This window comes from Ranitomeya imitator, chromosome 1, assembly GCF_032444005.1.
Source record: "Ranitomeya imitator isolate aRanImi1 chromosome 1, aRanImi1.pri, whole genome shotgun sequence".
Classification (NCBI taxonomy): domain Eukaryota; kingdom Metazoa; phylum Chordata; class Amphibia; order Anura; family Dendrobatidae; genus Ranitomeya; species Ranitomeya imitator.
In genome coordinates, this window is record NC_091282.1 from 116,416,627 (window position 1) to 116,431,935 (window position 15,309).

A 15,309-nucleotide genomic window follows, 5' to 3' on the forward strand; every position below is an offset into this window, starting at 1 on the left:
TGTACTAGAAAACGGGAAAAAAATTCCAAGTGCGGTGAAATTGCAAAAAAAGTGCAATCCCACATTTGTTTTTTGTTTGGCTTTTTTGCTAGGTTCACTAAATGCTAAAACTGACCTGCCATTATGATTCTCCAGGTCAGTACGAGTTCATAGACACCTAACATGACTAGGTTATTTTTTATCTAAGTGGTGAAAAAAAATTCCAAACTTTGCTGAAAAAAAAAAAAAAAAATTGGGCCATTTTCTGATACTCGTAGCGTCTCCATTTTTCGTGATCTGGGGTCGGTTGAGGGCTTATTTTTTGCGTGACGAGATGATGTTTTTAATGATAGCATTTTGGTGCAGATACGTTCTTTTGATCGCCCGTTATTGCATTTTAATTCTGGCGTTTCGAATTTTTTTCTCGCTACGCCGTTTAGCGATCAGGTTAATGCTTTTTTTAATTGATAGATCGGGCGATTCTGAGCGCGGCGATACCAAATATGTGTAGATTTGATTTTTTTTTATTGATTTATTTTGATTGGGGCGAAAGGGGGGTGATTTAAACTTTTATATTTTTTTTATTTTTTTCACATTTTTTTTAACTTTTTTTTTTTACTTTTGCCATGCTTCAATAGCCTCCATGGAGGCTAGAAGCAGGCACAACGCGATCGGCTCTGCTACATAGCAGCGATCTGCTGATCGCTGCTATGTAGCAGAAATGGAGGTGTGCTGTGAGCGCCGACCACGAGGTGGCGCTCACAGCCACCGGTGATCAGTAACCATAGAGGTCTCTAGGACCTCTATGGTTACCATCCAGACGCATCGCCGACCACCGATTATGTGACGGGGGTCGGCGATGACGTCATTTCCGGCCGGCCGGCCGGAAGCGGTTGTTAAATGCCGCTGTCTGCATTTGACAGTGGCATTTAACTAGTTAATAGGTGCGGGCAGATCGCGATTCTGCCCTCGCCTATTACGGGCACATGTCAGCTGTTCAAAACAGCTGACATGTCCCGGATTTGATGCGGGCTCACCGCGGAGCCCTGCATCAAAGCAGGGGATCTGACCTCGGACGTACTATCCCGTCCGAGGTCAGATAGGGGTTAAGGACAAAATTTGCTCTGTTACTAAGGGGTTAAGCATTTTTGCTGTAGATTTCACCCATACTAATGAGTGGGGAAAAGGCATAAAAAACACATGTATTTTATGCTGCGTTTTTCCTGTCAACACATAAGTATTTGTAGCAGCTTTTCCTACTGTAAATAGTCAACGTGTTATCCTTCTGTCAGCTGACAAAAAACATGGACCCTTGAGTATGGGCTTAGATATAATCTGTCCCTGATATTTTCATACATTTAGAGACTTAAAATTTAAAAACAAACTTCTAAATGTTGTAACTTCATGCTATGAAGTACAAAACAATACTAGGTGCATAAAAGCTCATGAACTAACATTAAAGGAAATCTGTCAGCAGGTTTTTTTCTACCTCATCTGAGAGCAGCATTGTGTGGGCAAAGAGAAGCTGATTCCAATGATGTGTCACTTAGATCAGGGGTCCCCAACTCCAGTCCTCAAGGCCCACCAACAGGTCATGTTTTCAGGATTTCCTTTGCATTGCACAGGTGATGCAATTATTACCTGGGCAAGACTAAGGAAATCCTGAAAACATGACATGTTGGTGGGCCTTGAGGACTGGAGTTGGGGACCCCTGACTTAGATTACTGGGTGCAGCAGTTGTGACACAATCTGAGTTCTTAGATTTAGCAATGTAGAACAGCTGAGAAAGCTAACCCCACCCACACAAGGCTCTTTATGTACATAGTCTATTGACAGTGAGCTGCTTATCACAGGAGGGGCGGGGTCAGACCAGTGCTCACATGGGAATCTAGTCACAGCAATGATAATGTCCCAGTGATAAAACCTTCACTGACAGTAAACAGCATCACACAGACTGATAACTGACACATCGTTGAAATCTGTGTTTTAACCTCTACCTCATGCTGTTCTCAGATTACATAGCAAAACCTGTTGACAGATTCACTTTAAAAAGTCCCCTGACTTACCTGCATACAGCCTCAGCATCAAGGTATCTGGGGTATCTGTGGTCTATGACAATGATTTCATGGTGTTTATCGAGGAAGCACTCGAGTGCTGATTCTGGCGTACACGCAATATTACACCGGTACCCAGCTCGATCACAAGCCCACCAGAACCCATCGCTCTGACTATCTTCTTTAGCAAATACTAGCAGCACCTAAGCAAGAAATAATAGAGCACATAACAATAATTGCTATGGATCACAAATCAGCTTTTACAGTGGCATTTACAAGTTTGGGCACCCCTGGTCAAAATTACTGTTGTCAATGTTATTGTGAGCAGTTAAGCAAGTTGAAAATGAAATGATCACCAAAATGCCTAAAGTTAAAGATGACACAGACATCTCCATTGTATTTTAGGAAAATAAATAAATCAATTAAAAAAAATATAGATATATATATATACACTGCTCCAAAAAATAAATGGAACACTAAAATACCACATCCTAGATATCACTGAATGAAATATTCCAGTTGTAAATCTTTGTTAATTACATAGTGGAATGTGTTGAGAACAATAAAACCTAAAAATCACCAACGTAAATCACAACTAATATCCCACGGAGGTATGAAGTTGGAATGATGCTCAAAATCAAAGTGGAAAATGAAGTTACAGGCTGATCCAACTTCAGGGGAAATTCCTCAAGACAAGGAAATGATGCTCAGTAGTGTGTGTGGCCTCCATGTGTCTGTATGATCTCCCTACAATGCCTGAGCATGCTCCTGATGAGGTGGTGTATGGTCTCCTGAGGGATCTCCTCCCAGACTTGGACTAAAGCATCCGCCAACTCCTGGACATTCTGTGGTGCAATGTGACGTTGGTGGATGTCGCGAGACATGATGTCCCAGATGTGTTCAATCGGATTCAGGTCTGGGGAATGGGAGGGCCAGTCCATAGCTTTAATTCCTTCATCTTGCAGGAACTGCTGACACACTCCAGCCACAAGAGGTCTGGCATTGTCCTGCATTAGGAGGAACCCAGGGCCAACCGCACCAGCATATGGTCTCACAAGGGGTCTGAGGATCTCATCTCGGGTACCCCCGGAAGAAGGCACTGTTGCTGAAACGCGCGTTGGGGTGGGTGTACATTTAAACCCCTTGGCTTTATTTGTACTTTTCACCAAAGACTTCAGGTCCAGTACTTTGTTGTTCTGATGGCTTTTAGCCCTTGTGTATTCTGTGCGCAATGAGTGTTTCACCACATGTGGTCTCTATATTGTTATTGCACTATGATACACATTATAGCACAATGCATTTGCACTTTATGACCTGTTTGTCCTATTGACTTGGCCTGGTCTGGGTTTTCTTGCAATTCGCTAATCGGTTTTACCACCGTGGTTGCATCTTTCGATTTACCATTGTCCTGTCCCTGTTTTATTTTTAGATATGCATAATTTGTTGTGCAACAATTAAGTTTAATATGGTTAGTACCTAGTAGCACCCGCTTTTGCAAGTATCGCAGCTTGTAAACGCTTTTTGTAGCCAGCCAAGAGTCTTTCAATTCTTGCTTGAGCGATTTTCATCTATTATTCCTTGGAACATTCTTCTAGTTATGTGAGATTCCTGGATCGTCCTGCATGCACTTCTATTTTGAGGAGTAGCTACAGATTTTCAATGATGTTCAGATCAGGGGACTGTGAGGGCTATTGTAAAACCTTTAGGTTGCACCTTTTGAGGTTGTCTATTTTGGATTTTGACATGTGTTTAGGATCATTATCCATTTGTAGAAGCCATCTTCTTTTCAGCTTTTTTACAGATGGTGTTATGTTTGCATTAAAAAATTTGTTGAAATTTCTTTGAATCCATTCTTCCCTCTACCCGTGAAATGTTCCCTGTGCCATTTGCTGCAACACAACCCCAAAGCATGATTGATTCACCCCCATACTTTATGGTTGGTGAGATGCTCTTTTCTTGAAAATCTGTGACCTTTTTTCTCCACACATACCTTTGATCATTGTGGCCAAAGAGTTCTATTTTAACCTCATTAGTCCATAAAACTTGTTTCCAAAATGCATTAGGCTTGCTTAGATGTGGTTTTGCATACTTCTCACGTTGAATTTTATGATGAGGGCACAGAAGAGGTTTTCTTCTGATGACTAAAAAGAAAAAATATGCGGCACTCACCCCAATCTGGCAGTGTAAATCGTGATTTTATTGAAGAAACTGTAAGGAAAAGTCCATCAGGACATCAGGTACAATAGAGGGTGCGGTATTGGAGTAAGGTAAAAACAGGTAAAGGTTGTCTGAGACTAATTGAACACATGAGGAAGAAACATGAAGCAAACCCTGAAGCGCTTAGTTTTGCTGGCATTGAAGTAGTTAAATATCCGCCCCAAGGAGGAGATCAAAATAAAATTTTACTACAAAAAGAAGCCAAATGGATTTTAAACACTAGCGCACAGGGACCTATCGGACTAAACGATAGATTAGATTTTTCTGTCTTTTTGTAAAAAATTTTCTAGGTAATGTACTGATATAAATTCTAAGAAAATCTCTTGAATATTGATACTATAGATGTTAATTTATACAGTTGTAGATTATATAGTTGTATAATTCCTTCAGTTTTATAAATCTGTATATAGATTATTTTTGTATAAGTCACATATTGTCACAGTCACGTACTTTTTTATGTTCACATCTTGTTTCAATATACTCGTCAGTGATCCTTTAAAAGGAAATGACGTTTAGTAATCTATCAGCTGGACCCGTCGAAGCACCTGCGAGTGCGAAACGGCTGTCGTCCTTACTCCAATACCGCACCCTCTATTGTACCTGATGTCCTGATGGACTTTTCCTTACAGTTTCTTCAATAAAATCACGATTTACACTGCCAGATTGGGGTGAGTGCCGCATATATTTTTTCTTTTTGGTTGCTTTGGACTGCTTGTTTCCTCTCGTTATGCTGAGCACCGGAATCCATAGGCATTCGTGATTACCTGGTTTCATTTTGTCCGCCAGCAGTCCTGCTTGTCAAATCCAGTATTCACTCTAGTGCCGTCCTCTTTGTTCCTGTGGTTTATTTTACTCAATTACTTGTTGTCAGTGGACAGAGCACAGAATATAGTGATACGATAAAGAAGATTTTGCATATACTACAGGACTGTCCTTATGGAAGATAACATGGACACTATTGATGATACAGGTATGGAGAAACATGGTATATTAGCAGGTCGTGAGGGTGCGGTGGAGTTTTTTGCAGATTGTAACCTGAAGGATGAATTGCAAATTATCAGTGCTAAAACCCTGGAAAACAAAATTAATTCGCTTGCCGAAAAGGAAATGCGATTATTTTGGACAATAAAATCACTCAAATCTTACATAGAGTGCGATAGAGTACCTAGAGGACTTCGTGTCTTTAAGGAAATATCTCAATTTCAACATGACATTATGTTTCAAAAACAATGGGAGAAAATACATCTGCAATGCTCTCACAATCTTCTAATGTTGGTAACAAATCAGAACGAAAAAGAATATTCTTTGTTATGCCAAGAACTTGAAAAAGCTAAAAAAGAATTGGCATCTCGAGTCACAGAGAGCCAGAACAAAAGCTTTACCAATAAATTGGAAAGAAAATTAACTTTGTTACAAATTGATATTAAACAACAAAAGAAAGAAAAAATTTTGAGAGATAAGACTGATTATGATACGGGACTCATTTTTAAATGGAATAAAAATAAAAAACAGTCTACTTTTTACAATAGAAATCGTTACCAAAAAGGAAATAAAACTTATAAGAAAAAGAAACAGGATGGGTGGATCACTGATTCTGAATCTAGTGCCGCTGAGGACTCAGGCGAGATCGATGCTATTACACCAGTAAAAAATAAGGCGTCAATCCCTTTAGAAGAAAGATTAGACGAGGAAGAAGAAAATGCCACCATCAGAAGAAAACGCAAACAAGTGTCCTGGAGGAAATGATTTCAACTAGTTTGGATAATGAAGTTGAAAAAGATGATTTACAAATATTGAACTTATCTAAAAGGACTTTGAATGCGGATCACATTGCCTTATTGTCCAAAGGACTAAATTACTGTCTTCCTGAATCTTTCGATCTAACTGACTTTAAGATAGATTTATTTAAAAGCACGAGAAAACTTCATCTTCATAAATATTTTCAGAAAGATAAACAACAAGTTGCAAATAGTGATATTTCCCATATGACGTTGAGTAATACGACAAAATTAGAGAACAACTTAGGATCTCTTGGCTTTATGATTTATCCCTCAGAGGAAGATTCAGAAAGGAATGAAACAGCGTTGCTGCTAAGTTTAAATGATCCTGAAATATGCCAGTCTAGTGATTCTAGTAATACACCTCTCCCTAATGTTAAACCTTTCAGAGGAGGTATCAAGTCTCGTTTCATCCCCCCGTTGCTCCTGGTAACGCCATCGACCTCAAGATCTAGTTATTAAGGACGTAGAAGCTATTATTTATCAAAATCCTCCAAAAAATCTTAATGTCAAAGAATTATTGGCATTGAAAGAATTGAGAACTTGGGACGATGTCGTTATCAGGAGAGCGGATAAAGGGGGTAATATCGTTGTTCTTGACAAAGAATATTATATAAAAGAAGCCCTTTCGCAGCTTGATGATAAGACTACTTATTGTGTATTGTCTAATAATCCAACTCATAAATATACAAATAAATTGAGGTCGTTATTAAGGAAGTATGTGGAAAAAGGAGTATTATCTAGAAAACGTGCAGAAAGTTTATTATTAGAATACCCACAATTCCCATATTGGTACAGTATACCTAAAGTTCATAAAGACATAAAGAAACCTCCAGGACGCCCGATAATTTCAGGCATTAATTCGGTTACTGAGGCATTGTCCCAGTATATCGACTGGTTATTAAAACCAATACTACATACTATTCCTTCGTTTATTAACCCCTTCGCGCCATGGGCCGTACTAGTACTGCGCTGCCGGCACTGCATAAGTGCCAGCCGCAGTACTAGTACGGCGCCGCCATTTTCCGGTCACCGCGCGGCATCGCGCGGTGATCGGGTTCCGGTGTCTGCTGTTCCTGACAGCAGACAATCCCTGCACGCAGCCCCGGGTGCCTGCACCGCCCCCCCGCATCAGCGATCGCTGTGATTGGCTGGTCAATTCTGACCAGCCAATCACAGCGATGTGACAATAAAGTTTCAAAAAAAAAAAAAGCATGTGACAGGCTGTGATTGATGCTGTGTGACGTCGCACCAATCACAGCCGTCACTGTAGGTGGGGTGATCGCCACGTCACCTCACCTGATTAACCCCTATGGCGCTGATTGGCTGAACAATAGCTTCTAGCCAATCAGTGCCAAAGGGGTTAATTTAAAATACCGATCACCGCCCTGCACGCCATCTTTCTCTCAGATTTGGCGTGCAGAGCGGTGGTCTAAGCCCCTCTGTGTCACCTTAGTGAAGGAATCCATTGGTGGCCAGTGCGATCCTCCCTGGGATCTCCTGCCTCCAGCTTGTGCTCCTGCTTCAGCTTGTGCTCCGTGCTGTGTGCTCTCTGCTGCCATCTGCCTGCTGTGTGACTCCTGTGATCACAGCAGCAGCAGCACCTCCCCCACCCCTTTCCCATCCCCCCATCCCTGTTCCAGTACCCCCTCCCTCCCCCACCCTCCAATTGAAATTTTTTGCGCACTTTTTTTGCGCTTTTTTTCCTGTGCGCGGCGTCTCGCGCAGAGCATTCGTGCTCTTCCTGTGTCCGCAGCGCACTGATCAGTATCGCTGCTGATCAGAGACTGCGCCACAGGACTTTTTTTTTTAGGTTAGTTAGTGTAGCGGACATTGCAGTCTAAGCGACGTCTGTTTTTTTTTTTTTTTAGAAAAAAAATTGTAGTTAGTACAGTGTAGTTTTAGACGTAACAAGGTAGCGTAGCCGGCGTCAGTGTTTGGTGACGTCCCTCCATCCCTGTTCAAGTACCCCCCTCCAATTCAATTTTTTGCGCACTTTTTTGCGCTTTTTCTCCTGTGCGCGGCGTCCCGCGCAGAGCATTCGTGCTCTTCCTGTGTCCGCAGCTCTTTGATCAGTATCACTGCTGATCAGAGACTGCGCTACAGGACTTTTTTTTTTTAGTTAGTGTAGCGGACATTGCAGTCTAAGCAACGTCCGATTTTTTTTTTTCTTTTACAAAAATATAATAGTAGTTAGTACAGTGTAGTCTTAGACGTAGATTAGCTGGTGTCACAGCGTTCGTGACGACCGGTCTTTTTTTTTTTTTTTTGGAGAAAAAAAAAAATTGTACAGAGTAGTTTAGTGGTAGCGTGTTAGTGTAGCCAGCGTCACAGCGTTAGTGACGACCGATCATCTTTTAGAAGAAAAAAAAATCGTACTGAGTTTTATAGGTAGGGAGGTAGCGTCTTGTGCATAGAAAAAATCTGCTATCGCCGGATTATCTCTAGTGCATTAGGGGAGCGTACGTCACAGTGTTAGTGGCGTTCGCTTTTCTTTTGTAAAAAAATATTTAGTTGCGTAGGGTAAATTTATACTTTTTTTTTTATACAAACTTATTTTTTTACATTGATTTTTCTTTTCATCTTTTTTTCTTGTTTCTTCTACATTTTTTCTCACTACTTGTTTTTTCTCTCTGATTGGTTTTAATAAAGAGTACCCTATACACAAGCCCCACACATTACACGTGTAAAAGCACCACTTACACACACACCCAGGGTTTGGGAAAAAAAAAATGGCCCATTCGTCAACAAGGCGCTATTCACCAGAGGAGGCTTACGCCATCCTTGCGTCCGACACGGATTCAGCCAGTGAGGAAGATCCCACATTCCTCTACTCCTCCTCCTCCTCCTCATCTGGTGAGGAAAGACCCCTAACACGGCGCCGTAGGACCCAGGCAACTCCTGCAGCAATCGATCCCGTATGGATTGCACCCCCGGAAAATTTTCAGCCCGTCATTCCGGATTTCAGCAGCAGCTCAGGAATCCAGTTTGACACGACTGGCCTCACTGAAATTGACTTCTTCAAATTCTTTTTCAGTGATGAAATAATAAATATTATGGTGGCCCAGACGAACCTGTATGCCCAACAATTTTTTACCCAAAATCCCACGTCATCTTATGCCAGATGGACCCCCGTAAATGCAGCAGAGATGATGACATTTTGGGGAATTGTGCTGCATATGGGCCTAATCAAAAAGCCAAAGCTTCGGCAATACTGGAGTACTGACATTCTCTACAGTACACCGGTATTCCGCATGGCCATGAAAAGGACACGATTTGAAGCGATCCAAAAATTTTTGCATTTCAGTGATAATGCGCAGTGTCCTCCCCGAGACGATCCAAACTTTGATCGTCTATATAAAATTCGTCCAGTGGTTGAACTCTTCAGCAGAAAATTCCCAGAGGGACATCGCAATTGATGAATCTCTCGTTCATTTCAAAGGGAGGCTAAAATTCCGACAGTACCTGCCCAGTAAGAGGTCCAGGTACGGAATAAAGCTGTACAAACTGTGCGAGAGTACCTCAGGGTACACCCACAGATTTAGGGTCTACGAGGGTAAGGACACCCAGATTAACCCCCCTGAATGCCCCCCCATCCTGGGGGTGAGTGGGAAAATTGTGTGGGAATTGCTGCACCCACTGCTGGATAAGGGTTATCACCTTTATATTGACAACTTTTACACCAGCATCCCACTCTTCAAGGCCCTCTCTGCCAGAGGTACAGCTGCATGTGGCACCGTGCGAAAAAATCAGCGAGGCCTCCCTAAGCCGCTAATTGGGCAAACGCTGAGAAAAGGGGAAAGCAGAGCCAAATGCAGCGACAACATGCTGGTGGTCAAGTATAAGGACAAAAGGGATGTCCTTATCCTGACCACCATACACCTTGACAACAGCACCCTTGTCACTGTTCCTGGGACCACAACACAAGTCCCAAAGCCAGATTGTATCCTGGATTACAATCGGTACATGGGGGGTGTGGATCTCTCAGATCAGGTCCTCCAACCATACAGTGCCATGCGAAAAGCTTACGTATGGTACAAAAAAAATTGGCCGTGCACATTGTACAGATGGCACTGTACAATGCTTTTGTGCTGTCCCGATCTGCAGGCAATACGGGGACCTTCCTTCAGTTTCAGGAGGTAGTCATCAAGGCCCTAATGTTTGGCACTCAGGGAGGTGAGGGTCCCAGTACTTCTGAATCTGATAGTGCCCGTATTGTCCAAGGTCAACATTTCCCAGGACAGGTTCCCCAAACAGCGAGGACAGGACGATCACAAAAACGGTGTAGAGTATGTTCCAAGAGGGGAATCCGAAAGGACACAATTTACCATTGTGAAACCTGCCCTGAGAAACCTGGCCTTTGCATTAAGGATTGCTTCAAAGCATACCACACGTCCACAAATTAATAAAAATTAGTTTATACCCTGTTGACACAACACACTGTGTAGTTTCCAACATGGGGTCACTTGTGGAGTGAGGCACTTGGAGGTTTACGGTGCTCACCACATATCTAAATAAATTCCTTGGTAGGTCCAGTTTTCAAAATGGGGTCACTTGTGGAGTGAGGCACTTGGAGGTTTACGGTGCTCACCACATATCTAAATAAATTCCTTGGTAGGTCCAGTTTTCAAAATGGTGTCACTTGTGGAGTGAGGCACTTGGAGGTTTACGGTGCTCACCACATATCTAAATAAATTCCTTGGGAGGTCCAGTTTTCAAAATGGTGTCACTTGTGGAGTGAGGCACTTGGAGGTTTACGGTGCTCACCACATATCTAAATAAATTCCTTGGGAGGTCCAGTTTTCAAAATGGTGTCACTTGTGGAGTGAGGCACTTGGAGGTTTACGGTGCTCACCACATATCTAAATAAATTCCTTGGGAGGTCCAGTTTTCAAAATGGTGTCACTTGTGGAGTGAGGCACTTGGAGGTTTACGGTGCTCACCACATATCTAAATAAATTCCTTGGTAGGTCCAGTTTTCAAAATGGGGTCACTTGTGGAGTGAGGCACTTGGAGGTTTACGGTGCTCACCACATATCTAAATAAATTCCTTGGGAGGTCCAGTTTTCAAAATGGGGTCACTTGTGGAGTGAGGCACTTGGAGGTTTACGGTGCTCACCACATATCTAAATAAATTCCTTGGGAGGTCCAGTTTTCAAAATGGGGTCACTTGTGGAGTGAGGCACTTGGAGGTTTACGGTGCTCACCACATATCTAAATAAATTCCTTGGGAGGTCCAGTTTTCAAAATGGGGTCACTTGTGGAGGATTTCCACTGTTTAGGTACATCAGGGGCTCTGCAAATGCAACGTGACGCCTGCAGACCAATCCATCTAAGTCTGCATTCCAAATGGTGCTCCTTCCCTTCCGAGCTCTGCCATGCGCACAAACAGTGGTTTTTCCCCACATATGGGGTATCGGCGTACTCGTGAAAAATTGCACAACATTTTTTTCTTTCTATTTTGTCCTATAACCCTTGGGAAAACAAAAAAAACCTTGCTAAAGATCATTTTTGTGGAAAAAATGTGTTCTATTTTTTTTTTACGACTCATCATTATAATTTTTGGTGAGGCACTTGGAGGTTCACGGTGCTCATCACATAGCTAGATAAGTTCCTTGAAGGGTCTAGTTTCCAAAATGGGGTCACTTGTGGCGGTTTTCCACTGTTTAGGCACATCAGGGGCTCTCCAAACGGGACATGGTGTCCGATCTCAATTCCAGCCAATTTTGGTTTGTAAAAGTCAAAAGGTGCTCCTTCCCTTCCGAGCCCTGCCGTGTGCCCAAACAGTGGTTTTCCCCCACATATGGGGTATCAGTATATTCAGGATAAATTGGTCAACAACTTTAGTGGTCCATTTTCTCCTTTTACACTTGTGAAGATAAAAAAATTGTTGTTAAAAGATCATTTTTGGGGAAAAAATGTGAATTTTTATTTTCACGCCTCTACGTTCTAAACTTCTGTGAAGCACCTGGGGGTTCAAAGTGCTCACCACATAGCTAGATAAGTTCCTTGAAGGGTCTAGTTTCCAAAATGGGGTCACTTGTGGCGGTTTTCCACTGTTTAGGCACATCAGGGGCTCTCCAAACGGGACATGGTGTCCGATCTCAATTCCAGCCAATTTTGGTTTGTAAAAGTCAAAAGGTGCTCCTTCCCTTCCGAGCCCTGCCGTGTGCCCAAACAGTGGTTTTCCCCCACATATGGGGTATCAGTGTATTCAGGATAAATTGGTCAACAACTTTAGTGGTCCATTTTCTCCTTTTACACTTGTGAAGATAAAAAAATTGTTGTTAAAAGATCATTTTTGGGGAAAAAATGTGAATTTTTATTTTCACGCCTCTACGTTCTAAACTTCTGTGAAGCACCTGGGGGTTCAAAGTGCTCACCACATAGCTAGATAAGTTCCTTGAAGGGTCTAGTTTCCAAAATGGGGTCACTTGTGGCGGTTTTCCACTGTTTAGGCACATCAGGGGCTCTCCAAACGGGACATGGTGTCCGATCTCAATTCCAGCCAATTTTGGTTTGTAAAAGTCAAAAGGCGCTCCTTCCCTTCCGAGCCCTGCCGTGTGCCCAAACAGTGGTTTTCCCCCACATATGGGGTATCAGTGTATTCAGGATGAATTGGTCAACAACTTTAGTGGTCCATTTTCTCCTTTTACACTTGTGAAGATAAAAAAATTGTTGTTAAAATATCATTTTTGGGGAAAAAATGTGAATTTTTATTTTCACGCCTCTACGTTCTAAACATCTGTGAAGCACCTGGGGGTTCAATGTGCTCACCACATAGCTAGATAAGTTCCTTGAAGGGTCTAGTTTCCAAAATGGGGTCACTTGTGGCGGTTTTCCACTGTTTAGGCACATCAGGGGCTCTCCAAACGGGACATGGTCTCCGATCTCAATTCCAGCCAATTTTGGTTTGAAATAGTCAAACGGCGCTCCTTCCCTTCCGAGCCCTGCCGTGCGCCCAGACAGTGGTTTTCTCCCACATATGGGGTATCAGTGTATTCAGAAGGAATTGCACAACAACTTTCGTGGTCCATTTTCTTCTTTTACCCTTGTGAAAATAAAAAAAATGTTGCTAAAAGATCATTATGTGGAAAAAAAAGTTAAATGTTATTTTTTTCCTTCCACAGTCCGTTAATTCCTGTGACGCACCTGAAGGGTTAATAAACTTCTTGAATGTGGTTTTGAGTACCTCGGGGGGTATAGTTTTTAGAATGGTGTCACTTTTGGGTATTTTAAATCCTATAAGCCTCTCAAAGTGACTTCAAATATGATGTGGTCCCTACAAAAAATGGTTTTATAAAAGTTGTTGAAAAAATGAGAAATCGCTGTTTAACTTTTAACCCTTATAACTCCCTAAGGAAAAAAAAATTGGTTCCAAAATGTTGCTGATGTAAAGTAGACATGTGGGAAATGTTATTTATTAACTAATTTGTGCGATATGAGTCTCTAATGCAAGGGTATAAAAATTCAAAGTTTGAAAATTGCAAAATTTTCAAAATTTTCGCCAAATTTCCGTTTTTTTCACAAAGAAACGAAGGTAATATCAAATAAATTTTACCACTATCATGAAGTACAATATGTCACGAGAAAACAATGTCAGAATCGCCAGGATCCGTTGAAGCGTTTCAGAGTTATTACCTCATAAAGTGACAGTGGTCAGAATTGTAAAAATTGGCCCTGTCACTTAGGTGAAAACAGGCTTCGGGGTGAAGGGGTTAAGGATTCAGGAGAGTTAGTTTCTACTCTGAAAGAAGTGGACTGGCAACCCACTTTTTCTTTAGCATCAATAGATGTAGTGAATTTATATACCAGGATCCCAAAGGATAAAGGTATATTAGCAATACAAACTATTTTACAAAAAAGAAATGTAGATCCAGAAATTATTTCTTTCATCATAGAAAGTCTTGATTTTGTTTTGTCTAATAATTCTTTTAAGTTCATGGACAAGTGGTATACGCAATTAATTGGGACTGCAATGGGGACGCCCATCTCGTGTACGTATGCAAACCTATTCTTGGCTATTTTTGAGGATATTTACGTCAATAATATTAATAATCCATATGTCAAGCACATTCGTTTGTACACTCGTTTTGTGGACGACATCATGATAATTTGGGACGGTAATGAAAAGGAGTTTAATGATTTCGTAAATTACCTTAATACTTCAAATAAAGAAAATATGAAATTTACGTCCTGTTATGGCCAAAATAGCCTCGAGTATCTCGATGTGAAAATTGAAATTGTTGAAGGTAATATACTCACAAAGGTTTTCAGAAAATTAACAGCAACAAATAATGTTTTACATTTTGACAGCGCTCACCCGTACCATACAAAAAGAGGGTTACCATATAGCCAAATGGTACGATTGCGTAAGATAAATAACAATAATGAAACGTTTAATAATCAAATTAGTGAATTAAAATCACGTTTTATTAAGAGGGGTTATCCAGTACAACTGTTGAATGAAGCTGAAAGCCGTATAGAGAAATCTACTCAACAAGAGTTTCTAAAAGAAAAATAAGAGATCTAATGGAAACCAGGTAGAAAAAAATTTCTCCTTCTGCTTTAAACATAGTAATTTAGATAAAATCATACATACTTCGATCAGAAAAAATTGGCATGTTTTAAGGGCTGATACATCAATTTGCAATAATGCCCCAAGGTTTGCTTATAAACGATCTCACAATTTGGCGGACCTACTAGTGCATAATAAAATTGCGGTGCCCAGAAACACTTGGTTATCCAGTAATGTCCCAGCTGGAAACCATAAATGTGGCAATTGTAGATTTTGTCATTTGCATCTTACAAAAAATCCTTTGCATATAGGTTCTATTGTTCATTCAGTAAAAGACTTCATATCTTGTAAAAGTAGATTTGTTATTTATGTCTTATTCTGCCCTTGCCGATATTTCTATATCGGAAAAACAATAAGACCATTAATTACTAGGTTTAAAGAACATTATAATTCTATAAAAACAGGTAAAGGTTGTCTGAGACTAATTGAACACATGAGGAAGAAACATGAAGCAAACCCTGAAGCGCTTAGTTTTGCTGGCATTGAAGTAGTTAAATATCCGCCCCAAGGAGGAGATCAAAATAAAATTTTACTACAAAAAGAAGCCAAATGGATTTTAAACACTAGCGCACAGGGACCTATCGGACTAAACGATAGATTAGATTTTTCTGTCTTTTTGTAAAACATTTTCTAGGTAATGTACTGATATAAATTCTAAGAAAATCTCTTGAATATTGATACTATAGATGTTAATTTATACAGT

General features: G+C 41.0%; 1 protein-coding gene across 2 annotated transcripts in view; it reads right to left on the reverse strand.

The window, feature by feature from the left end:
• The window catches only part of PDE8B (phosphodiesterase 8B), a 235,870-nt gene that overhangs the window by 87,083 nt on the left and 133,478 nt on the right, over positions 1 to 15,309 (reverse strand). For both annotated transcript variants that reach the window (XM_069749992.1, XM_069749999.1), the window contains exon 3: positions 2,046 to 2,236. In XM_069749992.1, the coding sequence (XP_069606093.1) occupies positions 2,046 to 2,236 (191 nt within the window). The remainder of the gene's footprint in view (positions 1 to 2,045; positions 2,237 to 15,309) is intronic.